This window comes from Rhinoderma darwinii, chromosome 4 (genome assembly GCF_050947455.1).
Source record: "Rhinoderma darwinii isolate aRhiDar2 chromosome 4, aRhiDar2.hap1, whole genome shotgun sequence".
NCBI classification, from domain to species: Eukaryota; Metazoa; Chordata; class Amphibia; order Anura; family Rhinodermatidae; genus Rhinoderma; species Rhinoderma darwinii.
Window position 1 is genome coordinate 228,973,204 of NC_134690.1, and position 18,698 is coordinate 228,991,901.

The 18,698-nt window shown below is 39.4% G+C and overlaps 1 protein-coding gene across 1 annotated transcript in view; it reads left to right on the forward strand.

Annotated features, from left to right (window-relative positions):
* The window catches only part of AFG1L (AFG1 like ATPase), a 109,414-nt gene that overhangs the window by 62,616 nt on the left and 28,100 nt on the right, over positions 1-18,698 (forward strand). The window contains exons 6-7 of the mRNA XM_075862245.1: positions 8,702-8,801; positions 15,610-15,668. Coding sequence (XP_075718360.1) covers positions 8,702-8,801; positions 15,610-15,668 — 159 coding nt within the window. The remainder of the gene's footprint in view (positions 1-8,701; positions 8,802-15,609; positions 15,669-18,698) is intronic.

The window sequence follows — 18,698 nt, forward strand, 5'->3', positions numbered from 1 at the left end:
AGGCAAAAGGCATTGGAATCGTGTAGCATCAAAACACTACATTATAGCCCCAGGCAGATCTATTAAGTGTGTTTCTTTTCTTTATCAGACAGTTTGGTATATTTCGGTCGGTCATATAATCCAAATGTTATTTCAGAGCTTTCCAAACACTAGTTCACAAGTAATTTTTGCCTCTGTAAAAGGGAAATTGTTACAACTGTAATAAGGCATAAAGAGGAGAGTTAAATACACGTAAATTGCATGCCAATTATCTGAAGCTGCTCTATAATGTTCTTATACAAACATGGATATCATCACTCTAGTCAAGCGTCTGATCTGGAGTAGCATTTTATTAAAGACTTCAGTCTACTTGTTTATTTGTCTGCCATATGTTCCTGTTGTCCAGGAGTCAGGTACCTGATGCACCTAGAAATTTTCTACTAGATCCTAACTTTTGCTGGAGTGATCTTACTGGCTCCTATAGTCAACCGTTTTTTTTCCATCCCTATTATTGCTTTGTCCAAAATGTAAATACATGGATGAGACAGGTTTTCTTACAGATCGGTTCTAATAGTAGGGGGTCCCGAGTAGGTGATATGACGTCCATATGCCCTATCAGGTCCTATAAGATAACCCTTTAAATCATATCTAATCCTTATGGGCACAGTCTTTCTCTGCACCTGATATCTCCTACGATACCTCTCATTTGTCATGTGGTCATCCAGAGGGTCTTCCACCTTTTTCTCTTGGGTCTCCCTGACAGTCAGTCACAGTTGGATAAACCTCATGGTTTTATGCTTTTAAAATATGAAACATGATCTGGTATCAGTGACCAGATGTGTATTTTCCACTCTAGTTTACAGCCTGTCAGGTTAAACTGTATTTTTTATTATATTATTTTTTATTTTTTTAAACATTTTATCTGGGACTTTTTCAAATCGTCAGCATGGCAGGGTATGGTGCAAAATAGTCAACTAGCAGATACCCAGTGAAATGCCACCCGCTCCAGTGCTGAGACTCCTGTCCCGGTAAGCTCCTGCAGAGGCCACGTGCCGCTGCAGCCAATTGCGGCATCAACGGATTCATGGCAGCATCGTCGCTAAGGCCAGCGATTAGCTGCAACGGCACATGACCGCTGCATTTGCTTCTGGGTCTGGAGCCGTGGAGAACGGGGCCTCTGCGCTGGATCAGGGAGCACTTCAGTAGTTGGGTATATAATAGATTATTACTTTATATCATCCCCTGCCCTGCTGCCAATTTTGAAAAGTCCCAGATAACCCCTTTAAACCTTGTTTTATTTAGAGAAAGTCTAAGGTTTTGACTGCTTGAGCTGAGAATCTGACAACACACATAGATCAGATGATGAAAAAGTGTCAATTCCATGTGTCATAAATTTGAATGGCACATGGCAAATCTCGTAGAAGGTGGATTCATATTTTAACCCCTTAAGAACCAGGCCATTTTTCATTTTTACCTCCCACCTTTCTAGGGCCATAGCCGGACCTAGCCGCATGAGGGCTTTATTTTTGCAGGACAAATTGTAGTTTTTAGTGGCAACATTTATTGTACCATATAAAGTACTGGGAAACTTTTCAAAATTATTTGTGGGGCTGAATGGAAAAAAACCATCAATTCCGCCATTGGGTTTTCATTTTACGACATTCTCCTAGCGGTAAAATTGACATGCTAGCTTTATTCTGAGGGTCAATACGATTATCACGATACCAGATTTAGAATTTTGTTTTTATGTTTTATTACTTTTACAAAATAAAAACAATTGTTAAAGTTTTGTGTTGCCATATTCTGTGACCCATAACTTTTTTATTTATCCGTCGATAGATCTGTGTGAAGTCTTTTTACCATCTCCTATTAAGCTCTTCCTCTGTCAGTGCTTAATAGGGGCACTTATATGGCAGACCTGGGGGTCATCATTAGGTCCCCAGGCTGCCATGACAAATAGTGGCACCCTGCAATCGTGAGACGGGGTGATGGGGTGACAGCGGGCTCCCCGCTCTGCTTAGATGGTGCTGTTGCAAGTTATCTCCGTTCCTGGTCAACTGACACCCGCAGTGTGTGGAGCGGGCTCAGCCTTACCCCTTACAAAAAGATGCCTTACACAGCTCTATAGACCGTAACGTAAAAAAGTTACGGGAATCACAATATGGCAATTCAAAATTATAATTTTTTTAATAGTTTTTTCCAAACTTTAAAAAAAAAAATGTTAACGGTATTAAAACATAAACACTATATTTAAGGGCTGGTGGCATGTATTTATACGTTCCACCACCACCACCACGCTTATCGCTGGTGGCAGCTTAAACTGAATGCTGGGTTTTCGACTTCGTGCTATCAATTGGAAGACTTTGTAAAATTTTATAGAATTTTGTTTTTGGCACATTTTGAAAGAATCTCTAAATGGCAAATCCATAAGTATTTTATCAATTGATTGATATAAAACCTTTTAAAGATTGCAAGATAATATTAGTGGTTGAGGATTGAAAGAGGGATATTTGAGCACTTTCACACTCTTAATACTTGTCTCTAACCCTCATCTTATTACCCACAATATGGGAATAATGATTATATGAACATCAAGAAGAAGAAAACCAGTGTTACCAGGTGTACACAAATAATTGTATACTTGTCCACGTTCTATGTATCACAGAAGCATTGATGCAATTAATCAGAGTAAATGCTCTAATGCGTATGTCTGTATGCATGTAGTAAGGAAAATGGTGCGCTTGGTGTCTGTTTGAAGTGCACTTCCATTGTGCAATGCATTGGGCTGATGGGAGGTTACAGGTTAAGGTCTATTGAGGAAGTGACTATGAACAATTGTTTCAGACAATAATAATAAAGCTCTGGCTCACTATGAAGCTACATGGATTTCAGATAGGCCATCTGTTGAATTGTGTTGTTCAGTTATCCTATAATAGTATCTGTATCATTTGATTCCACTCAACCGCAGAGGACAAGTAGCTGACTAAAGTGCTGTAACCTAGTATCTTTCACTATTTATTCCTAGAGAATAATAGAAATGTAAAATAACATTCATGTTTTGTGGTGTTCATTATGTTGGCTCTAATTAAATGGATCACCCTAATGTTTATTTCGACTTTGTGAAGGAAGCACTTGTATTCTTTGAATGAAAGATAATGGTATCAGCTGAGCCTAGACGATATGATAGAAGCAAAAAAACGGATTTTGTAAAAATATCCACTAACCACTATACAAAATTACATGTTTTCGACTGTTACGTAGGAAATTTTTAGCTCAAATGCTTACCCGTGTAGAGCCAAATACTTAGAAATGGAACAGATTGTACAGTCAGCTACTACTCATTTATGTACTTTTTACGTGAATATCGTCCGTGTGCTGCGCATGGAAATGACGCACAGCACACGGACCCATTAATTTCAATGGGGCCGTTCACACATGCGTGAGTTTTCACGCACCTACGCGCCCATTGAAGTTTATGGATGCGTGAAAACCACGCACTGCACATGATTTGTGCATTAATTCGATTGACATAAAAAAGATGTGCTTTGCGAGCGCATGAATAACGCATGCCACTCGCAAATCACACGGATCAGATTCACGTGCGTTTTTCACACGCATGAATCTGATACGCTCGTGTGAATGAGGCCTTAGTGTTATGGTGGCTTTACACGCTTCGATGATATGACTCATCAATTCGACCGCTTGTTTGAATTTAGCTCCGTCAAGGATACGATGCATTTTTACATGGGGTGAATATTTGATATTGCAATAAAGTCGAAATCGTAGTCACAATTATCATTGTGCATCCTGCTAGATGGCTTTGCATGACATCACCCTTTTAATTTTCAACATCATCCAGTGATTACATTTACTCACAACAATTTGCTGATCTCAGAATAGATTTTTTTTAGCACTCCTCTAGATTTGCAATCTTGAGTTTGACCATCTAAAGTAGTCCCCTGGAACAATGAGAAGTGTATGAGGCTGATTGGTCAGTGATTGGTCAGCGTCATACACTCGTCTGTACAACGCCCAGTTGGTCAAAAGTAAAAACACGCCCAGTTGGTCATTAAGAATCTCATTAGCATAAATCTAAAATTGCTCCTAACTTGCTCAAAAATTATCGTTTTTCAAAATAAAACCACTGCGGTTATCTATATTACTTCGCCGATCAGATTATGTAGGAAATAGGGCACTTATAATCTGGTGACAGAGTCTCTTTAAGTACAGCATGACCCGGTTTATGGATACAGACTGTTGTAAAACAGCTTAAAACTTGCTTGATGATAACAGCGAGCCCCCTGGGCAGCTGAAATCCCCTCTTAAAGGCAAATGTCAGAAGGACATTATTACAGGTACGTACATGACTTAAAGGGAATGTGTCGCTAGAATTTTTTTTCTTTTTTTTTAGTTAAACAATTATTATTTGAGTGATTACACATTGTTTTAATTTTTTAAATTTTTTCACAAGTCTGGAAATATTATAAATTAGATTCTAATTTATAACATTTCCGTGTGCTGGGCTAGAGGGAGCAGTTCCCAAAATTGCAGCATGGTCAATGTGGTAAAGCAACCTCATTGCTTTATGCTGCAAATTTGGGGTAGACACAATCCCCCCTCCCTTATTCTGGCTAGTGCCAGGAGAAGGAGGGGTTGAATCTTCAAATCTCCTACACTGAGTGCCGCCATTTTCTAAGCGACTGCACAGTGTAGGAGGATTAGATACAGTGCTAAGCAGACAGTATAACACAAACACATACGAACATAATACACACATTACATACACAAACATAAATTACCTGCTCCTGCTGCCGCCTCCGCTCCTATTCCTTGCGCCTTCACTTCCTTGAACTTATGGCTGGAAGCCGCGGCTGGAAGTCGTCATCTTACTGTCCGGCAGCAGCTTCCGGTCCACATGAAAATGGCGCCGGATTTCGCTCTGCTAACGATCTTCGTTTCGGTCTGTGTGGGAGCGGCGCATGTGCCATTCCCACACAGACGGCGTACGCTGCAGAGAATGGAACGGCTCTCGTTCGCATTCTCTATGGGGTTGTATGTGCCGTATTCCATCTCTGTATGTGTCGTTAATCGACACATACAGAGATGAAAAAAAAAATGGCAGCCCCCATAGAGAAGTAAAAGTAAGAAAAAAGTAAAAAGTAGAACACAAATAAATAAATGTTATTATACTAAAAGCAATATGATAAAAAAACAAAAATAATTAATGGCACCTTCCCTTTAAAGAGGGGCTTGACTTCTAAGGAAGATGCTCTGGAGACTGACACATTACAGGTGGAATAGAAGTACCCCAGAAATCCCTCTCTAGACTCAATTAGCAGACAAAACAAAGGGCATATAACAACCTTATGACTGATAAAACTAAACAGACACCATTGTCCTCTCGGTTATCTAATGGATTAATCATTCATTTATGTGGGTGAAGACCATTCGTTACACCTTATTTACTAAAGGGGGTTTTACACTGGTCGATTATTGGGCAGACAAGCGTTCATAGAATACTCGTTGCCGATAATTGCCCTGTGTAAACAGGGCAGCGATCAGCTGATGAACGAGCAAACGCTCGATCATCTGCTGGTCGTATCATTTTAAAAAAGTAAAATATTATCGTTGTCGGCAGCACATCTTCCTGTGTAAATAGGGAGACGCGCTGCCGACATGATAACGGAGACGAGCGATCGAAGTAATGACCGCTCATCTCCAACTATAGCTAAGTGTGACAGGAGCAAACAAGCGCCGATTATCGCTGCACCGGCCGATTATCAGTGTAAAAGGGCCTTAAAGGGAGGGTGTCATGAAATATATTTTTTTGTATCATATTGTTTTTAATATGATATTAACAAATTTTATTTATTTGTGTTCTCATATTCTACTTTTTACTTTGTTCTTACTTTTACTTCTCTGTGGGGGCTGCCATTTTTTTTTCATCTCTGTATGTGTAGATTAACGACACATACAGAGATGGAATACAGCACATACAACCCCATAGAGAATGCGAGCGGGAGCCGTTCCATTCTCTGAAGCGTAAGCCATCTGTGTGGGAACGGCGCATGCGCCGCTCCCACACAGACCAAAACGAAGTTCGTTCGCAGAGCGAAATCCAGCGCCATTTTCATGTGGACCGGAAGCCACAGCCGGACAGTAAGGTGACAGCTTCCGGCCGCGGCTTCCGGCCATATGTTAAAGGAAGCGAAGGCGCAAGGAATAGGAGCGGGAGCGGCGGCAGGAGTAGGTAATTTATGTTCGTGTATGGGATGTGTGTATTATGTTCATGTATGTTCGTGTTATACTGTCTGATTACCACTGTATGTAATCCTCCTACACTGTGCAGTTGGTCAGAAAATGGCGGCACACAGTGTAGGAGGTTTGAAGATTCAAACCCCTCCTTCTTCTGGCACTAGCCACAAGAAGGGAGGAGGGATTGTGTGAGGACACTAGAGCGAGTGTGTCTACCCCAAATTTGCAGCATAAAGCAATGAGGTTGCTTTACCACATTGACCATGCTGCAATTTTGGGAACTGCTCCCTCTAGTGGCCAGCACATGGAAATGTTATAAATTAGAATCTAATTTATGATATTTCCTGACTTGTAAAAAATTAAAACAATGTGTAATCACTCAAATAATAATTGTTTAACTAAAAAAAAATATATAATAATTTCTAGCGACATATTCCCTTTAAGACACACTTAACATTGTTTTCTAGGTTTAGTTTTACTGTTGTTTTTAAGCATCTTCAAAGCAACTGAACCAATATATTCAATGTGTAAGGCTGGGTTCACACAGCATTTTTTGACGCGGAAACCGCGCCGCAAAACGCGCCAAAAATGCCTCCCAGTGATTTTTAACGGGAGGCGGAGGCATTTTTTTCCCGCAAGCGGAAAAACCGGCTTGCGGGAAAAAGAAAAAACATGCCCTATCTTTGGGTGTTTACGCCTCTGACCTCCCATTGACATCAATGGGAGGCAGAGAAAGCATATTTTGTGCGTTTTACGCTCAACGGCGTGCAGGCAGAATAAAATCTGCCTCAAAATTCTGTATGAGGGCTTTAATTTTTTGAGGGACGATTGTAGTTTTTATTGGTATAATTTTGGAGTACATGCGACTTTTTGATCACTTGTTATCACGTTTGTTTTTTAAGACCGGATTCATAGAAAACAGCAAATCTTGCATTGGTTTTTATTTTATTTTTTACGGCGTTCACCGAGCGGGTTAAATAATGTAATGACTTTATAGTTGGAGTAGTTACGGACGAGACCATACCAAATATGTGTAACTTTTTTTTTAAATTTTTTATTATTATAATAATAATAATAATAATAATAATAATAATAAAGCATTTTGTAAGGGGAAAAAGTGGGTTTTTCACTTTTTTTTTCACTTTGGATTTTTATTTATTATTAACTTTATTGAACTTTTTTTGTACTTTTTTTTTATTAGTCCCACTAGGGGACTTCACTACGCGATAACCTGATCGTTTTTATAAGTTTATTACTTCCTGTCAGTGTAAAACAGACAGGCATCTGCTAGGCCATGCCTCTGGCATGACCTAGCAGGCATTAACTAGAGGCAGACCTGGGGGCCTTTATTAGGCCCCCGGCTACCATAGAAGACACAGGCACCCTGCAATCTTGTCAATACTTATTTCGATCTCGCCGTTCGAGCAGGTCCGCTCCCAGCCCTCAGCTACCTCTGGTAGCTGAGAGCAGCGAGCTTTAACTCCCGGCTCTGTTTATTTATTCTGATGCAGCGCCATGAGAAGGCTACTGGATCGGAATAAAGCCCATTAGTGGCCGCTGTAAAAAACACTAATGGCGCTCACTAACAGGTTAATAAGCTTTGATTTAAAAAAATATTGGCCCATCTGGTATGAGATAATAAGAATCAGACTTATATTTAGGTTATGAAAGATAAAGACGGCATATTTTATACAGACCCTAAAAAAAAAATACCATAATATGTGGATTTTACAAGGAGAATGATATAGATAAAAGGGATCAAATTAAGATTAATTTACAGAATTTGGATAATGAAATGCTAGATCCATTAAATGCAACTCCAACATTTGGAGAAATAAAAGAAGTTATAAGTTCTCTAAGGTTGGGAAAGCGCTAGGCCCAGATGACTGTTCATGGGAATTTTATGAAATCTTAGAGAAAGAAATAACCAGTACGATGCAGCCATCTGGTAAGATACCTCTCTGCTAAATTCGTATCCACCGATATCGCTTATGAATTAATATCTTGTCTATGATAATGGCAGCGAGATTCTCTGTATATCTTCCAAGACTTATAGGGAAACATCAAACAGGTTTCATTAAAAATCAGACAGCAATATCAAATATCCAGTGTTGATGGTGATCAACATGATCTAAAATAAACTGGATTTGAATAAATGTCCTTCTCTGTTTGTAACTGATGCATTATTTCATAATGTTAAATGGGATTAGTTAGATTTTGGTCTTGATAAGTTCAGAATAAAACCCCTTTTTTGTAACTATGTAAGTGCAATTTATACTAGTACAAAAGCCAAGGTTTATACTCCTGGGTTGTAACATCCCATATTCGACTATAAGCTCAAGTAAATTTGACTATAAGTAAATTTGTGATCGGCGCAGTTTTTGGGTGCACCGCGACCGCATCTTAACCATCCAGCGGTTGCTTCTTGTGGCCTCACCCTAAAGTTGGCTGTGTTCTGTTTCTCCAGGTGACAGATATTGCTGATGCCATGATCCTAAAGCAGCTTTTTGAAAATCTCTTTAAAAATGGAGTTGTTGTTGTAGCAACATCCAACAGACCACCAGAAGGTAAACTTATTTTTATGTTAGTTTTAATTTTAAATTAATATTTTTATATGTTAAAACAGAACTGATTGAATTCTAATTTATTGCCTTTTGCTCATACAGTCAACAACCAGAAGGTAAAGTTAAAGGGGTATTACCGTTTTAGGCATTTACGGCATAACTGCCTAATAGGTGTTGGTACCAACTGTGTTACCTTCACTTATGGGGAAGTCAGGGGTCTCGTGTCCCTTGCTCCGCCATATTCTCCATACACTTCAATGGAGAGGTGGGCGCTTTTTTCTCGGCTCATTCCGCGAGCTTGGCCACCTCTAAATTGACGTATGGAGAATGCGGCAGCCCGGAATCAGCGAGTTGTCCCGATAGGTGAAGGTCCCAGAGTGCCTAAGATAGGAATACCCCTTTAAAGTAGATTTTTTACATAAAACAAACTCCCACCTTTGCTTTAGAAGTACAAGTGTAAAGATATGTAACTCTGTACACTGATGCACACTGTCCTGTCTGATCACAGGACAGTGTGCGCCAGAATTTCATGCTGCTTGTCTATATGTGCAAACGTAGTGTAGAAACATTTTGTAGAATATACATATGCCACATTCATTATTAAAGAAGACGTACAGCAGAAACATAACTCAGGATCACTTCACCCCCCAGTTAGTTGTCTATCTAGCTCTAGACTTCTTGCTGTCGACATGATACAATTGCATGGGAACGAACGATCATATCGGCGATCGTTCATCCCCATACATTAACAGTCGTTGCTCCTTGTAAATGGAGCTAACAAGCGACAATCGCTCATTTTTCCGGCCAGTATCGGGTCATGTAAATCCACCTTTGATCTTTTTCATTATAACTGTGTAGAAGGAGCCTATCTAATCATCAGCAGTAACTATGATCAGAGTTATTTTCCTCTGTGTGTGACATTTAGTGATAGATGCGGCAAAAAAAAGAACTGGTAAGAGATTGCCATGTGTCCCATTAGGAAATTCCATGGGTCAAACTTAAAGGGGTTTTCCGGAAAGACTTAATTGATGGCCTATTCTCAGGAAAGGCCATCAATATCTAATCTCACACTGCTCAATACTGTGAAACGCTAACACACTTGTAGTGGCGGTTCACAGTATTATAGCCTTTTCCTCTTCCCATTTAATCAAAGTTCTAGTTTTACCCAATATAAAATAGATTTGCAATAATATGGAAACGATATAGGTGGTCTCTATGGACAAATTACATGGGAGGGTTATAGAGGACTAAACACATCTTGTCAAAAACTGTTTAGGTATGCCAGGCCCCTGCAACCACAGTCCTCAAGAACTTCCTTTTACTTCGAACGCGCTTTACGTTATGGTGTAATCACTAGATGGGCTTTTCTGTTATAAGTCCGATTTATACATAGACCCTTTTAACAAATGGCAACATTGTAATGCATTTAGAAATGTATTTTTGAGGTAATACTTCATTGTTTTGCAACGTATGAGCAGATTTGTGAATGTTAAAAAGTTGCACTTTCCCGGAAGATTACTTTGTAGTTGACATATAATTTTCCTTTAAAAATTTTACTCTTCATTGTTGAGTATTAATGTTCTCAGTCCCTTAGTGATGATACTTCGTGATAATGCTCAAAGATATAAACACTCTGTCTCCTGTGACAGTATTTGGATACCATCGTTTAGAAAACATACTTAAAAGAGAGCAAGTTACCATGTAGTGAACCCTGATCTTTCATAATGTTCATTAAACAATAGGATTTGCATAGGTGCTGTACGAAAACATCACAAATTTTAAGTTTCCCTTTTTTTTATTCTTCAAGTTCTCAAAGAAAAGCTTTGAATACCTTGCAGATAAGATATTCTTGATAGTTGGAGGAGAATGGTGTACTTCATTACCTTTCTAATTAGCATCATAGTAAAAAAAAATCTCCTCTTAAGATTAATCAATAGTCTTTTTTCTTAAGTGTCATAGAGTAACTGGTCTCTCATACTGAAATGCTGAATAAATTATGTGGGTGTATTTTTTTTTAATAGATAAAAAAAGTTACTTTGGATTCTATTTTAATATAATTGAAATGAATTATAATTGAATAATTATTTATTAAATTAATTATAATATGCAAAAATGCCATTATGGGCAACTACATTGTCTTATACAGTATTTACTGTTTTACACTAGACAACTTTTTTTGTGACGGAGATTTCTGAGTATTTACAGAGATCCTGGAGGCAGGGAAAAAGGCTGCTGGAAGGTGGGGAAGATGACACATTGCCCTATTTCAGGGATCAAGGGTCCCCTGTCCCTGTGTGGTGAGAGGGCCGCTGCATCCAGGTGCAGGCTCAGTGGCAAACTGGCCAGAATTACAGAAACCGCCAATCTCACTGAGCTACGTTGTTTCCATAACTCCCACAGACGTAAAAGGGAGTTACGGAAACAGCACAGCAATCTACACTGTTTCCACAACTCCCAATTTCCGGATACAGCTCAGCGAGTTTGACTGTTTCCGGAACCAAGCCACCTATGCACCAATTTTCCTGCCTAGATGCGGCGGACAGCGGCCATTTCACCAGACGGGGACTTTGTCGGGGGACCCACTGATCTTGACATAGGTGCAGGTCCCATCAGACGTTTATGGCATATCCTATGAATATCCCATAAATGTCTGGAATGGGGAATACCCTTTAACAGATATGACAAATCTTCACAATTATACTGATTTATGCAAAAATAAATAAATTATATTAACGTTAAAAAAATAAACCAATTCTTAAGATGGGTTTTCTTAAACTTTCTAAACGAAATGGGATCTGCACATCTTCCTGTAAAAATCTTGCAGAGATCGCAGATGACAATTTCCTCCTGATCCTTGAATTTTAGCTGGCAGACGGCTCAGTAAGAGGCGGCCAAGAGGGCAGAGTGAGGTGTACCTGGTTTTCCATTGCATTATTTGCCTTTTAGATCTAGTGCGAGGTGGTTAACTCATATTTTGAGTTGTTTCAATAACAATAAGGTTGTTTCTTTGCCTAAAGGGACTCTGAGGCCAGATTCGGTTTCTGGAATTAGCTATGTCTGTTTACATATGCATATCTTTAAAGGCTATGAGCACTTGTGCAACTAATGTTTTTTAATTGCACCAATTCATCTAAAATAACACATTTTGAAAGAGTCTTGATTTACAAAAAATATATATATCTTAGGCTATGTTCACTTCTCCGTCAGAGCTACTTTCCCTCTGAGCTTTTCGTCAGAATGGAGCTCTGACTGACACAATCGGAAATCATAGATTACCGTTTCCATCACCATTGACTGATCCGGTGCCAATGGTTTCCGTTTGTCTCAGTTGTGTAAGGGTTCCGTCGATTTGTATTGATTCCGTCAAAACAACGGAACCCTTGCACAACGGATACAAACCGAAACCATTGGCACCGGATCCGTCACCATTGAAATCAATGGTTATGGAAATGGAAACCTATGGTTTCCGTTTATTTCAGTCAAGGCTTCATTCTGACGGAAAGCTCAGACGGAACGTCAGAATAGAGCCCTGACAAATATGTGAACAAAGCCTTACTCTATTTTCTATGCCCATTTACTTGCAGACAGTGGAAGAGGCAATTTGGCATTAAAGGGATAAATGTCCAGGATCAGAGGTTTCTCTTATCCCGCCCTTTACAGCAGGAGTCTGACTGTCCATCACAGTTGTAGAGATGAAGAAACCTATAAAGCACTCCAAATGATTGTGTAGATTTCCAAGAAGAATTTGAATTTTGAATTTTTTATTATTCGTTCATTCCATAAGGTACATTGTGTACAGAACAAAGGAAAGTAAATGCAAGCGATAGGTATTAAGGACGTTTCGGCCCAACCAAGGCCTTTCTCACATTCGCTGCAACTGTATATGGTCAAGAAAGAAGATGTAGGATCTAAATGGCGTCTGTATATGGATCTGCATATAATCAAGAGAGAGGATGAAAGGTATACTTGGCGTCTGTCAGACGCTCCAGAGTCTGGCAGACGCCAAGTATACCTTTCATCCTCTTCTTGGAAATCTACACAATCATTTGGAGTGCTTTATAGGTTTCTTCATCTCTACAATTGGGGTACAACCCGAACCTAGTAATAGCACCAACGACTAGGAGTGCATCCTTACTATATTTTTTAACATTGTCCATCACAGTTGGCCTTCCTCTGTTGACGTGTGATCACCCTGACATACCTGTATGCTATGGTTCCTTTAGACAAAGCAATCCGTTCAGTAGAGTAAAGGCCCTTTTACATTGGCCAATTTTTGGGCAAACGCTCGTTGCTGAAAATTGCCCTATGTAAACAAGGTAGCGATGAGCAGATGAACGAGCAAACACTCATTCATCTGCTGATCGTATCGTTTTAAAAATTAAAAATACTATCATTGTCAGCAGCACATCTCCCTGTGTAAGCAGGGAGACGTGGTGCCAACATAATGATAATGTATGAGGACCAGCGATCAGAGTAACGAGCGCCCATCCCCGTAATAGCTCCTTGTGAAAGGAGCAAACGAGCGCCGGTCAACGAGCTGTCTCGTTGATCGGCGCTCGTTTAACGACCCAGGACATCGGAGGACTTGTCATGGCGCACCAAGAGGTTAACTGTACTCTGAGGGATATTCGGTCACATGTAAATGTTCTTTTATGTATCCTGGTACTTTCCAATAATTTTGTCACAGTGAAGTTTGCAGCGTTTTGTCTTCATGGTGTTACTTTTGGCAGAAGGCTGACTCATAAGCATAAAATGTCTAGGATACTACATAGATCATGTCCATTTAACTAAGGATGTGACTTCTAAAACAAATTGTCTCTTCCAGTTGTGGTTTAGGTGTGTCAAAGTAATTGAATAAATAATTACGCATTCCTTATTTATGTGTTTATATTAAAAACTTTATTTGAACGTGGTAAGGTGTGGAACTTGTTTTTTACATTTTTGTGGAGGTACAAAATAAGAATACTTCCAAAAAGCCAGGTCATAATGGGGCATCAAACATGGTTGATACTTAGCGATGAGGATTGTAGAACAATCCCAACAATAGGTAACACTTAGAACCCAGAACACTAATGTACAAACATACAGTAGTGGCCAAAGTTGTGAACACTTTTTGAAACACTTTGCATGCTGTGACTACTTGGGGGCAAGTTAGCTTGTGGGATATCCATCCTCGAGGTAAGATGGTTGGCACACTAGAATATTCTCACTCCATCACAGTGGATTAGGTTTAAAACTGGCCGCAACCAGCTTTATTATCTTTGTACATGACAAAGCAGTCTTAGAACACAGTGCAAAATAAACCTTGGGCCGTCCAGCCTCTAACTAAACATATGGCTTCCCTAGCTATCGGGCTGAAAGGCATACTGCCCAGCACTTTAAAATAAACCTTTGTTCTTACCATTTTTTCATCAGTATTAACACAAAATTCTTCATTACACTGTTCTTTTTTTTTTTTTAAATGTAGAATCATATCTTTAAAAAAAAGTTAGACAGTTAACCCTTTGTGTTCTGACATGGGTGAGCACGCATAGTCCCTTGGCTCACCTCAATATACCTGACTCGCACAGAGACCTGGAACCTAAGCATCATTACATACAACCTCATTGGTTGTGGTATACACCGTATCAACAGCTACCAAACCATTTACTTTCAGTACTCCCTTCCATTTTGGAGTTTGAAACTGCATGATTCTTGGAAGTTAAAGGGGTTTTCTTACAATTAACATTTATCACCTATCCACAGGTCTTCTCCTTATCATTTATGAATTAAGAGAAACACCAGTTATACCCAATTCACCTCTGATGGCCTTAGATAAAATTCTGCTGTCCTTGAGACACAGCCTTTTTACTTCTGTTATCAACATATTTTGTGAACTTTTTCAGACCTATATCGATTTTGTTTCCTAATAGCAAAACTTTTGTACACCATATTTAGTTACTGTCCCACTAACTTGCCTTGCAATGTCAGCATAAGGAAGACAAAATTCATGTAATACAATAATCCTGCTTCTTTTTGTGGGTGTCCAATCAACTATTTTCTATGGTGCCATTGCTCTATTTATTAGCTACGCATTAAATTTGACTTTGAGGCGTCCATCAAAAAAAGGCAATTGAGGATAGAATTGTTTCCTTGGCCCACGTAATAATGGAGGAAGAGCTTAAAACAGTTGTCGGCTCAATGAGCGCGCCATTCACTGAATCCGTCAGTCCTGCGGACCTGACGAGTTCAATGACAGCGGGTCCTGCGTGTCTCTGACAGCCAGGACACACCTGTAAACTATCACATCTAAGTTATGACGTTAGAGACACGCAGGACCTACTGTCACTGAGACAGTCAGGTCCGCAGGACTGATTCATTGAATAGCGCTACACACAGCTGCTTTGTATAGAGAATGCAGAGCAGCTGTATCTAAAAAAGTAAAACAGATTTTTAATAAACCGTATTTGTATAGTTGCACCAAACCCACTGATACATCTTTTTATTTAAAAGGTGCCCATAGCCTTTAAAGCGTCATGTTGCAGCAATGTCCATTTAGTGGGGTTTCGGAACAGCTGTATTTGGGTGCCCTCATACCAAAGTGTGTGCCTGCCCCATGTCACACGGCTTGGTTGTTGGGACTGAGCAGGCTGAAGCTAGGAGGACATCAGACATGAGTTACACAGAGGCATTATTGAAGCCTTTAGTGCGTTTGTAACGAGTTGCCTTTGGTCATTTTGGTCATCATGTGGTTATACCTTTGGCCAAAATGAGGTCCTAGTATAGATTATGGTTAATGGGAATAAATATTAATAATGCTTGTCTTTTCCAGACCTTTATAAGAATGGACTTCAGAGAGTTAATTTTGTGCCCTTCATTGCCGTTTTAAAGGTAAGCAAAGCCACATAAGGATTTTTTTTTTGCGTGAATCTATGTTTGCCCATCCCACAAAGTATTGACTTTTTTGTTGATGTCCTGAGAAGGAAAATGCAGCTATTAACCTTTGGAAACTATGATTACATTTCTAAAATGATTTAGTGACCATCTTCTTCAGTGTCTTCATTGTTCCATTTTCTAGCCACGTGCTTTAAGCAATCAGATGGTTAAGATGCTCACATGTGGTGGATTTGATTCCGATTTTGTTGCAGATTTCACACACAAAATCTGCAGCAAGGTACAGTGCAGTGCAAGTGAAGAGGGTGTTGCAGAACCCCATTTACACGCATCAGAAATAAAAATAATCACGGCTTTGAGGGCATGCTGTGGTTTGTCTCTATCTTCCCATGGGATTTGGTCTAGATTTCACCCTCATCATTGCAAAGTGCGTGGCCAAATCTATATACATACAAAATATGCTACATACAAAATGTATTATGGATTTGCTGGCCTGTTCCACACGGACATTTCAGCTGTTTGTGCAAATGGGATTTTTTTTTTATGCTAATCACCAAAAATATGCATTTTAAGGGATTCAGTACATTATAGATTATGTATACCTTATACATAATCCCATGCCATGGAATACTTTAACAGGCAGTATGGCAGGACAGCCCTGGGGCCCTCTCTGAGGAGATATTACAAGACTTTCCTTTTAGGTCACAAATCTGCAGTAAAACAGTGGCAAAATCTGCATGTGTTACACAGAATAAATTGCAGCAAATTTGTAACATAATAGGCATGCTGTCGATTTGAAAATCCACAGCATGCCCTCAAATCCACAGTGGAAAAATCCACTACGCGTGGATAAGGATTTGAAAAGCCCATTCACATGTATTGTACTGTACTCTCTTGCAGATTTTCAGTGCGAAATACGCATAGAAAATTCACTATCAATCCTCAATGACTGAACGTGGCCTAATGATGTCAAAGCCCCCCTTTCCTTTTCATTGTAGTACTGATGACAGTCTTAGGCTATGCTCACATTTGCGTTGGTGCCTGTATTGCAAATTCCATCAGACTTGACAGGAGGAATAGCGCTGCATGCAGCACTATTCCTCCAGTGAAGACTACAGACACCACGATGAAACCTCATCCATTCCAGGTAAAACAAAAAAAAACATAACTCCTTCAAAATGCTAAGATATTAACATTCTCAATATACTTACCTTTGTAGCTCTTCACCGTTTCCATCACCGCCACTGTTGGGTCCCCTACTACATCTGTTTACAGTCGTGAGTGGGCTGGGCAGCCACTGGCTTCTGCAATGACACAAACCATGACTGTTTGGAATTAACTCTACATCATTACTAACATAGTGCATAATAGTAATTTGAGGGACACCACTGAGGATTATATTTAGTATACGGACATGTACAGTGCTAGGTCTCACCTATAAAATGTAGTTACGGGAATGGATAGTCCTCCATTAATAATCATCTATGGAAGTTCTTGAAATGTAATCAGAAAAAAACTCTATTATAACATTTCAATTTTTTATTTGATGGGTGTGTCTTTAGTAATGTACAGTAAATTGTATTCTGTAAAAAGAAGTACTTATGTAATGTGAAACACTTTTTTTCTTTACTTCATTCCCCTCAATGTTAATCACATCCCAGAAAGAACTATAAACCAGTTAAAAGGACTTTCTAAGTTCTTTATCACAAGCCATCATGGAGGTCTGGATAGAGAGTCTTTAATCCAATAAACATTTCATTGAGCTTTTGAATAGAAAGCCAAGGGAGAAGCTACAACAAGAGTGTGTTGAGGGTCAGTTTAACCAGGTGGAGTTCCCCAGGATTTGACAAATGTACTAAGAAATTCCTATTCATTTCTATCAATGTTTATGGGAGCATAATTAGTTTACCTGGCCAAACTTCATATTGGCCATATGCGAGAAGCCACTGCTATTGAAATAATCCAGTGTCAAGCAGGATGGACAGGGCATGCAGAGGCTGTGAGAAATTCACATAGCTAATAGCTCTGTCCAAAGCTGCTCTTACGAGGGACAGATAATTAGATGTAATTAGGGTGTATGAATTGTTGTCTCTTTGCCCTCAGCTTGAATAATTTTGGAAGTAAAAACTGCTCATGGTGTAAATGCTTTGATGTATGAAGAGTCATTGTGGCTTGGCAGTATAAAGGCAGTGTTTTATTCTTTTTACATAATGGCAGCAGTACATAAAGAGTGAATGGGCACTGCAACCCCCTAAATCTGCTCAATGGCAAGGACCTCTGGGTTTTCTTGAAACAGAATGTGGAAGAAGTTTTTTTTTTCTTGTAGGTAATGAGGGAATGAATGTAAACTCAGATGTGATTTTTTTTTCGTACTTTCTACATGTTTTGTGTTCCTTATTTAAATGTAACGGCATTTGTCCTGTAAAGTCTAGCTAAAACAATTTGTGAAACGAATGAAACACTGAAACAGCTAAAGATACGTATTCATACAAAAATTTATATTAATGTTACACATAAACAGCATAAACTGACTAGTCAACTCATAGACCAAAATGAGAGGCTATGAAGGATACAACTCAAAAACTTGGTTAAGGGATATGAGATTTTAGAAACCCCTACCTATTGGGCGAACTGGGGCCCCTTGACCTCCCCATTCAGGATTGACAACCTGACTTTTTTTCTTATATTTCTTACAGACAAAAAAGGAAAAGCAAAATAAATCCTAGAGCTAAGTAATGTATGTCTATAACTGAGAACACTAATATGACAACAGGAAGTGTGGCCATATTGGTTATCACTTTTGAATTGACTTCAGTATATTTTATCAGTTACAAAGTAAAAGTTCATGATCAGTTGCTGGAAAAAAAAGACAACCAATATGGTGTCACGACGCGGGGTGTGGACCCACTGGGCCGTACCACGTAGCCAAACAGGTACAGTACAAAGTCTATAGTCCAGAAAGGGTACCTGAGGCAATGCAGACAGCGGTAATTCAGGCTGAAGATAAGGCTCCGGCAGTAGACGGGC